This window comes from Trachinotus anak, unplaced genomic scaffold, assembly GCF_046630095.1.
Source record: "Trachinotus anak isolate AG129_WGS33_773 ecotype Australia unplaced genomic scaffold, CSIRO_AGI_Tana_v1 ptg000011l, whole genome shotgun sequence".
Taxonomy (NCBI): Eukaryota; Metazoa; Chordata; class Actinopteri; order Carangiformes; family Carangidae; genus Trachinotus; species Trachinotus anak.
Genome location: NW_027273862.1, coordinates 8,787,098 through 8,797,620, shown reverse-complemented (window position 1 = coordinate 8,797,620; position 10,523 = coordinate 8,787,098). Strand labels below are relative to the sequence as shown.

Here is a 10,523-nt window from a genome sequence, read left to right as displayed (position 1 = left end):
ATTTTACAATTATTTTGAAAATTATTTCAAAATTATTATTTACTACATGTTCCAGTTGCTGTCTAAACCATTGTTTCTGTAAGAAGATACTGAATCTGCACATATCAGTGTTTACACAACTATTTATTAAGGTGTGGGGGCAACACAGGTCAGAAAGGGGGTCCTAAAAGAGCCAAGAGAGCCCTGACATCACAAAAGGTTCATCCTATAATCACTAACAGTTGGTTATTACTTACCTGTCACTGAGACCAGTTCCCAGCAAAGCTTTTACTATTTATTAAAGAACTAAAATAAACATTGAAAAAAAAACAAGTGAACACAGAAAACAGAGCATCTTCAGTGTCCCAGCGTATGAAATCCACCATCTGCAACAGCTGCTGACCTGGTGTAAACGTGCAGCAGCTGATCAGAGACTGGGTGCGGGACCTGCGGGACTCGCAGGGGACGTAGAGAGCTGCGCGCCAGGGCTGGCCACTGCGCGTTGGCGGAGCGTGAAGACCCGTTTGCCCAAAGTGACTCGTTGAATTTCATGGGGCGGATTGTTTGAAGAGTAACCCTGTGACGGGGCAACAGATCTCGCCTTCGGTGAAGGTTTCCTTTTTTCAGGCGTCGGCGCAGTGCCGGGAAAGCGTCCGGACCTTGAGCGCGCAGAGTCCGGTATGTCCGAAGGGAAGAGCGCTGGACGCTGCAGCTGTGAGGCTTCATCACCGACAACTCCTGCGGACCAGATGGTGCCGAAAAAATGACTCGGGCTCTCTCCATCCTCGCTTGCCTTCTCTCTCTGGTTCACTGTGAGTGTGTCTTTCTTTTCATCAGGGATTTTACTTACTAATTTAGGCTGTTGGAGCATGTGCCTCTTTGTGTCAGCTCAAATTTATTTGGGTTATAGTGCTTCTGTGCTGGGAAGTGGTTTTTTTTTAAGTGTCACACAAGTCGAATCACAGCTCTCGATTTTGAGTGCAGCTTTTTTTCATCCAGTGCAGCGGCTCAGCTGCATAGCTTAAACGATACCCCAAATGTATTACTTTTCTTTCCTTCCTTTTCTTTCTTTTTATTTTATTTTTTTAATTGGGGTATGACAACTATTTTGAAAATTTAAAGTGCCCTGCGTTTTAATGTAAATAAAAACACATGTATGGATAGAAATCCACATAGGAGCAGGGAAAAAAAAAAAAAAAAAAAAAAACTTTTTGCAAATTCAGCTGACATGTGGTACTTCTTAATGTCAACACAGGGCAATTTGATGAGTCTGCCCTGATATCAAATGTGGCCTGTAGTCACTAAATCAGCAATCATGTGAGTGTTTGAGATATTTAGTGTAGGGTTTCAACCAAAAGGCTGGAGCAACAAATATAATTGATGAAAGTTCTTCCTAAACCTATAAAGTTACTTTAACAATTTCAGGGAAAACCTTTGTGCTTAATATCCTACCTTATTCAACACTGCTATGTCACATGAGCAAAGTGGGTTTACTTGGTGAGATCATAGCCTAGTCTATACAGCTTTTCCAACAGGATAAGTCTAATTTCTGGTATGACAAAAACACTGTGTCAGTAGTTTGCTAGTACTTTGTGACTTTATTAATCCTCACAAAAGATGTTCACAAACATATGTAGTCACATATAGTTTTTATAGTTTTAGGAAGTTTTATAGTTTTTTATATTTATAGGTTTTTTTTTAAGTTTTTTAAAAATAGTTTTTAAAGTTTTACTTCCTCTTCTTATAAAGAAAAAAAAGAAGAAAAGTTAAATACCCTCATCTTGAAGAAGTGACTACACTATGGAACACCTCACTCAACCTTTACCTTTGTTTTGGTACAGTCACATACTTCAGTGTGCTCCCAGGTGGCCCACTGTATTACATTTTTGTAGAATGATGTTTTCCAGAGCGCTGTACAGAGTGACCTTATCAACTCCTCAACAGTTCACTCTACATTGTATTAACACGCCTGACCTCACTCTCAATCAACGTAATGTCAATGCTACACTTATGAGTTCATTTTTCACATTTAACCCACACACGCGTGTGCACACACACACCGACCATGTACACACACACACAGCAGGTGATTGCAAGTTTGGTTGTTTTGCAAGTGGCCTTCACCTCTGGGGAAGGCAGGGCTTGTTTGACGCTGGTCTCCGAGGGCTTTGACAACACACCATCTGCTGAGGAGTGTTGTGGATGTCTGACTGTGTTGGATGGGACCTCAGCCAAATGACTGACAAAGGCACAGTCATGGCAGCATGTACTGACCAGCGGGGCTAGATTGTTGGTATGCCACGCCCTGCCAAGCTCCAGGAGTCTGTCGGCTGATAATGACACACGCAGTTTGACGCTGGGCAGAGGAGAAGCATTGGAGCTGAAGGTCTAATATCAATCTTACTTTTAATACACAACATCACCACATAGCAAGTGAGTGATCAATCCCTTTTACAGTCATGAATAGCTTTCTGCTGAATATTGACAACAGTAACGATTCTTCTTCAATGGGCCCATCAGTAAGAGTCTCACCTTATTGCTGTGTTTCTCATGAGTAAGTTGACTCAGCTTCTCCAGTCCCTGTGGGGGCATTAATAACCTGCCTGCATGTAAAGAAAATGGAAGAGGTAGTGTTACATGTTTTCATTCCACTCCAGATGAAAGAAGCCAATCATCAGTTTCAATCAGGCGTGTCTTTACCCCTGACATGTGCATCCTTTATCAGGGATGAGGGAAGGAGGTGGAGTTTAAGTATTGGTATTCATGGCTTAGTCTCATTTAAAGACGCATCCAGTGATTTGGCTTTAGGCAAAAACAGAATTATGAACATGCTGTGAAAATGTCTGCCCTCATCCCAAATGTGATTAATTATTTGAAAATGACTTTGGGGCCTTGCTAACATTTTAATATGATTTCCACAACACAGCCGTCCCTGGCTTTCTTAATTGACAGCCGCTGTTTCCCTTAAGACTTCAAAAAGTCATATGTGCAGTTTGTATGATGCAGTCAGATGAACTGACAGAAAACATTTTAGTGTTCACCTCAGAGATTCAGCCCAGGGGCAGGCAGAGAGGGTGCACCTCCACTTTGTCAACAGGGAGTTGCCGTGCAGGATGATAAACAAAGCCAATGTATAGAAGGGGGTAATGGATAGACATGAAGCTTCCAGCTTTCACGTAATAGACTGTGAGTTCATGCGTTGTGCTGAAGTTGGCTTTATGAAAAGTTAACCATAAATCTCCCCTAACCTTAAAGAGACTAAATACATTTTCAAGTTCTAATCTTGTAACTTGAACTGCTGTTATATGCAGGACATCTTAGCACAGCCACCCACAGAGTCCAGCTGTCTCTCCAGTGAGCACCAAGTCTAAGATTCCAAAGTTTTAGGTTTTATACTGTAATTATGGGTGTGTGTGCCTGTACAATTGTGTCACTAGGTAGCAGCTGCGCTGAATCAGAGGAGCGGCTCATGAACTGGTTGCTGAGAAAAGATCGCTACAATGCGCTCATCCGACCAGCTGTCAACAGGACTGAGAGAGTCACAGTGAAGCTGCAAGTGTCTCTGGCACAGCTCATCAGTGTGGTAAGGCCCAAATATTCCCCTTCCCACCAGCAGGATGTGTGTGCATTTACTTATGTGTGATGGGGTGAGACTATGTGCTGGAGAGACAAAGAGGGAGACAGAAAAAGAAAGGCAGTGAAAGAAAGATGATGATAGAAACAGACAGAGCAAGAGCCACAACGCTTTGAGAAAGCAGTTAATTACAAACCAGCCTGTGCTGAGAGGCCGTAGCTCTAAACGGATGGATGAAGTCGAGGATAGATCTGGTCAGCTGTGATCTCTGCCTCTGTCGTGTCCAGATTGAAACTTCAGCACATTGCATTAAAAGGGGCCATAAAGCTGTTTTACCCTCAGTGATAGAGGCTCTCCTCAGATTTACAGCAGAGGCTCCCAGCTGCAGTCCAAGGCAGCAAGGCACATTCACAATCTCAGCTTATGAGCTTCCACTGTACCCCTTGGGGTAATTGGCATTTGTTAACACACTTGGAAGTGTATGTCATGGCAGTGTGATTACAATGCTATCAATAAGCATGTTAACAAGGAATATGAGAAGAGAGGAGGGTGTCACTAGTTATTTTTGACCTCACTTCAAACCAGATGCGAGACAGTAAGCATGACAGCAAGAGTCTTTCATCTGAAGTTTACTGTTGCAACAACTTTCCTCAAACCTTCATTAGTTAAGTTTAGCAACGAAAGTTGCAGGAGACCAAAAGTGGGTATTTAGATGGTGACGCTTTCTGCAGGAGATGGTTATTTAGTTCTTAGTATAGCCCACTTGTAAAACCACCCACTTGTTCCTCAGCTGCTTCACTGACTTTACTTATAGTGGAAGCAGCTGTATTGTCTGCAGTATGTTTGTTGATAAGATTATAAAGTTGAATCAGTTTAGGCTACGCAGTTTTGTCGGGGGCCATGAAAAAGTTTTCACATATTTAGTGAAAATGATCTTCTGTTCACTGTTAGGCCTAATGTTCATGTCATCACCAGTGGTTCCTCTTTTTTGTCTGATGTCAGGTAACCTACCCCTTAATCAACACTGCTCACCTGTCATATTCCAAAACTCTTCTTAGGATGCACTTCAAACTGAATGTTGTTCAATGCCCTTGACTGATACGGAAGTGAATATTTGTATAAATAATATCAGTTTATCAATTTGTCAGTTATCAGTCTATCAGTTATTTTTAGCTGTTTCAACCATTTCCATTACTTTTAGTTTGCTTGCTAACTGGTTCTCATGCACTCTCAATCATAAAGTTGTTAAGTCGTAAATATACTAAAGATCAGCAAAACTGAAATAATTAGTACTTTGTAATACTATTTGGCTATTTTTTCCCTCCTTCACACAAATATGTAGCTGCATTTCTTAAACCAGTCATAATTATTTTTTTTCAAACAAGCCACTCCACAATTTATCCACAGCCCTCTGGTTGGGAATAACTGCCAGAGGGTGTCTTGACCAATGGCTTGAATCAGTGTTGAGGAGGTATAATAAAATAAAAAAAAAAAAAAAAAAAACACACAATGCCAAAACCATTTTATTATTCTTTCAGATTATATTCAATTGTTTTTGTGGCTGAAAACTGTATTGAAAAATAATTTGCTCCCAACTTGTACATTTCCAGAATGAAAGAGAACAGATCATGACCACAAATGTCTGGCTCACTCAGGTAAGTGTGATGAAAGAGTAATATATTCTCAATAACCTGTTGTCATGCTAAATGTCCTTCCCGCCTGAACTTGAATTAGACCATATCAATTCTTCTTCTCTCAATGTGGAACAAACTGCTTCTGTAATTGTGCGCCAAACATATTTCATCGATAATGAAGCATGTAATTAGAAATGAGCTGCTCTGGAGAAAGTGTGTGGAAGACTTCAGACTTCACGGCCTGTTCTCACCGTCTCTCCAGCACTGGGTGGATTACAGGTTATCATGGGACCCTGCAAAGTATGAAGGTATTGACAAGCTGCGTATTCCATCCAGACACATCTGGCTCCCGGATATCGTTCTGTACAACAAGTAAGTATTACTGGAATCTCATAGTGTTATATTCAGTTTTTTATTTTTATATACAGGGTGTGTATTAAAAATTATTTCTTGACAAAATAATGAATTGTCTCATAGCTTTGACATCTGACAAATTAAGACCTATACTTACCAAATAAAAGTACTGCAGTGTAAAAGTGATATGATTAGCAATCCCTTCATCCTGCTGGCTTCTCCTTTTATTAATGTCTTACTGAACTGACTCTCTGAAGCCTTTACAGAGTTTATATACAACAAAGGCAGATTGTGGATTTTAATTGGCTTTTAAAATTGATTGCACTCATAGGAAATAACCCAAAGGATTTTCCAATATGACTAGGTTTGCCTTAATTGCGCTATGATTGCAGTGTTGATAACGCAAACCTCAGAGGTTGTTTCACAGGCTCTCTAACGTTTACTCTCTCTTTTTTCCTTTTCTAATAGTGCTGATGGTACCTACGAGGTAACAGTCTTCACCAACGCCATTGTTCTTTTCAATGGCAGCATCAACTGGCTTCCTCCAGCCATCTACAAAAGCGCCTGCAAGATCGAGGTCAAGCATTTCCCCTTTGACCAGCAGAACTGCACCCTCAAGTTCCGCTCTTGGACATATGACCACACCGAGATCGACTTGATCTTAAAGTCTGAGGTGGCTAGTATGGATGATTTCACTCCCAGTGGGGAGTGGGATATCTTGGCACTGCCAGGCAGACGGACTGTCAACCCTCTGGATCCCACCTATGTGGACCTCACATATGACTTTATCATCAAGAGGAAGCCCCTTTTCTATACCATAAACCTAATTATTCCCTGTGTTTTGATCACCTCCCTCGCCATCCTGGTCTTCTACTTGCCTTCAGACTGCGGAGAGAAGATGACCCTTTGCATCTCCGTCCTCTTGGCTCTCACTGTGTTCCTGCTTTTAATCTCCAAGATTGTTCCTCCAACCTCACTGGATGTGCCTCTGATCGGCAAGTACCTGATGTTCACCATGGTGTTGGTGACCTTCTCCATCATCACCAGTGTGTGTGTGCTCAATGTGCACCACCGCTCTCCCAGTACCCACACCATGCCTTCCTGGGTCAAGCTGATATTTCTTGTGAAACTGCCTGCCTTACTCTTCATGAGACGCCCCCACAATAACTCTGCCCGCCAGCGGCTTCGCCAACAGCGGTGCCTACGGGCGAGGAGAGCAATTCTGGGCTTGGGTTACCCAGGTGCCTCCAAAGCAGGTATCACGATGTCATCTTCGGCCTTGCTGTCCTCCGACTCTACCTTCTCTACCCCAGGACACAAAAATGTAGCTCCTTCAATGGGCTCCAGCCACTCCAACAGGAAGGAGGACCTGCGTTCCTCAGATTTCCTTCCCACTGGTTTCACTTCCACCCAGGACCTCCAGCAGAGAAGCAATTCAGATTGGGTTGCTGACGTTCAGGAGGCGGTGAACGGGGTGCGCTTTGTGGCTGAGCACATGATGGGAGATGATGATGATCAGAGTGTACGTATACACAGTTAAACCAATAGTCTTATTGAATATATGTAAATGAATAGGAAGGAATAAATAATAAATAGATATATTATTTTAAAGTTATATAATTTTAATAGACTATGAATAGGAACAAAAGTTACTATGCCCCATGTTTCTTCATAGCTTAAATGCATCACTAATATAAATGTCAACACTTAATATGCTGCTCTGCTCAGATCTAATATCCTTGCTGTGGCTACAGGTTTGAATTTTTCCTTTGGACATAAAAGAGTTATTAATATGAATGAAAGGGAAATATATATGTATGTATATATATATATATATATATATGTGTGTGTGTGTGTGTGTGTGTGTGTGTGTGTGTGTGTGTGTGTGTGTTTGTGTGTTTATGTGTTAGCATAATAGCAAAGTTATCTCAAGCTCAGTGGTAAGGCACTAAATCATTGGGTAAGTCTAGAGTTGTCGCTACTCTCCGCCCTATCCTCCTTCATCAATCCTAATCCCAGTGAACTGAACCTAAGGTGTTTGTATTGATGTGATAACATTACGTGGTAGCGTACAGTCTGTGACCCTTTGAGGTGCAGGATGGAAGACCACTAACCTTAAGTAGTGGCTGTGACCCAGCAAATTGAAGTCAGACTTTAGGTAATCAATTGCTTTCTCTGACAAATCAATAAAAAGGGGAGGGAGCCAGAGATGAGAAATGGCTCATTCCAAAAACTACCAAGGACAGCACTGAAAATGGGGTGAAAGGGTCAATAGCTATTGCAGTGTAGGTCTCAGCAATATAGAGATGGGTACTTGACTATGTTCCCAGTCAAATATTAGCTTCCGAAGAATAAACTTTATTCTAAGCAGTATTGTTGGTATGAATGTGAATGAACACAAGAAAAAGTATAGTGCAGACTACAATATGTCCCAATTCAACTGCTTTCAAACACAATTGACTACAAGACATGTTTACATGATTTAACATGTGGCAGCAGGGTTTTACACATACATATTCACTAAGTTACGCTGTCTGCCCCCAAGTGGCAACCCAGAGGCATGGCAGTGTCCACAGAAAACACACTGAAGAGAAGGTTCCTACTGCTGTGTTGTGACGCATCTGTGAAACATGTTCATTGACTCGTTGTTTATTTGCAGGTGATAGAGGACTGGAAGTATGTGGCCATGGTGGTGGATCGTATGTTCCTGTGGATCTTTGTGATAGTGTGTGTGGTGGGCACCTTGGGCCTGTTTCTCCAGCCTCTCTTCCAGAGTCAGATTGTTCCCCACCAGCAGCCCAGCTCAGAGACTCCTCGCATCTGATGAACAACGAGAGAGACTGAACAACTTCCTGCACAAGCAATTGAGCTGTTAGGATAAACATAGCTACATGGGGATGTAGGCCAGTAGTTTTTTGTTGTTTTTTTTTTGGTTTTGAGGTTTTCTTAGCATTTGCTTGTAGTGAGCAATGTCAGCAGCATTGATATAATGCCCTCTGTGTCAAATCCTACCACCTCAGTGGGTTGCTGGCAAAAAAAATACAAATACTTGGAAACACTTATTTTTTTCCATCAGTGGAACACACAGGATGTTTGTATGAGGTAAAATGGATGAAATGTCTCCTAATAATAAAAACCACGTGATCTAAAGCAATACAACCCCCCACAGCTCAGTTTTTTGAGGAAATGGTGCATCTGTAAGGGACTCGTTGCAGAATCATTGCACTGAGGTCCTCCCCTTGCCTTCATGTCTACAAAGGACAGCTCCAGAACTGGACTGAATGTAGCCTCTTCTGCACTCAAGTATGCAAACATAATATGTGTTGAGCCGTTACGAGAATATAACCAATGTGACAGAGACACGACAACTGTCAGATGTTGCTTAACTCCGTATTTGTGTTGAGTTATATTACCATACCATTGAAATGTGATGTGTGATTAAAGAATGAAAAATAAAGATAAATCAATGTCCTCTTTCAGTTTGATTAGATGTATGAAATCCCCAATAAAGTCTTAAAATTGTCAGGGTCTTGCCAAAGTGCTCAGTTAATCTATGTTGCCGGTGATAAAGTTTGTCCTCAGAGCCAATATGTTTGCTGAGGATGTGCCAATTTGAACATTTCATCACACAGAAAAGACAGCTGTTCACTTTAGATGTGAGAATGTTTGACCAGGCAAAAAAATATGTTGATACAACAAAACTTTTAGGTGGAGATGGAGCTGATGTTGATGATGATGTCTTGAGGCCCCGCACTTTTGTCATAATGTTATCCGTAGCCCTTACACGTGTGTTGAAAAAAACACTTCTGTGAAGAAAGAAAAAAAAAATGTGTTTGTTTCAGACATTGTAATCTCATTGGGAATCATTTGTGCTTTTACACCGTAGCTGATTTCTGTTAAGTGCTCATTTGCTCAGACGGGTGAGTGCAGGCACACACAACATTTACTGCTCGATAAACAGTGCTGAGTGGGCTCCTTAGAGATTCTGCACACTGCTGGCTCTTTTGTGAGACCTTCATTTAAATCAAGACTAGCAATCAGCATCTATGTTAATGCTTTACTTTATTTATGGTTTTGTATGGTTTTCAAGCTCATTTGTTGCTTTTTCTCTTACATGTCAACCTCCTGTCATTAGTGAAGAGGGACAGCACAGTGCCACAGCTTATCCATCAATAATCTATCATCGCCTTCAGTCCTGGCAACGCTGGGGGAGTCTTCATTCAACACTCTGTGGAAGGTCCTATAAATCACAAGCCTTCATGAGGCTCTAATAAGAGATGGACGGAAACATTGTTCTGACAAATTTCCCTGCCACATAAGCAAGCATTCATAGGTTTCAAATAAGGATTTACTATGATACAGTCCATGAAAATCAAATCAAATGAAATGTTTCAGTGAAACATCTACGCGATAACCTTGCAGCATGATATGAGTGGAAGCCGTTTGTCACGAAAGACAGTTTTGTTCAATGACCCGAGCCTCAGCTGGAGTCCTCTATGTGTAGGTGTACAAACAACCTCTCCTTCTGCCCTGTCTGTGGGTAAAAAAAAACTTTTTTTATCTTTATGTGATGTAATCTTTTATTGATCCCCCATGGGGTAATTCTCTTTTTGCTTGCCCCACTTAAAGGAGCCAAGAGTGCTTGGTCAGACGCCAGACGGCATCCCTGGTGCTGGTAGGGATTTATTTGTCATCTGGGGGCACTTGTAGAGGGGAGAGGTCAGCTGAAAAACACTTGGACATCCTCTTCATCCAGGTGAAGGACAGTGTCAAACCACAAGGCCACCCTGTTGGCCAAAAGAAAGAATAATTCTACTTTGTAATAACAAAAGGGAAAGAAAAAAGGAACGTCAGAGCCTAAGACAGAGCTGTATCCCAATTAGAAGTGGGCTGAAGTGACGTGTTCTTGAAAAACAGGATATTCTGTCAAAAAAACAAAATAAAAAACACACACAACAAATAAAATCAGTCAAACCAATAAA

The 10,523-nt window shown here is 41.5% G+C and overlaps 1 protein-coding gene across 1 annotated transcript; it reads left to right on the top strand.

Moving 5' to 3' along the window:
- Nucleotides 1-425: 425 nt before the first annotated feature.
- Nucleotides 426-9,039, top strand: chrnb4 (cholinergic receptor, nicotinic, beta 4 (neuronal)). The gene is given in 7 exon segments (XM_071490036.1): nt 426-714; nt 717-791; nt 3,417-3,562; nt 5,164-5,208; nt 5,450-5,559; nt 6,010-7,063; nt 8,201-9,039. Coding segments are annotated over 7 exon segments (1,650 nt in total). The 5' UTR covers nt 426-659; the 3' UTR covers nt 8,366-9,039.
- The last annotated feature ends 1,484 nt before the right edge of the window (nt 9,040-10,523 follow it).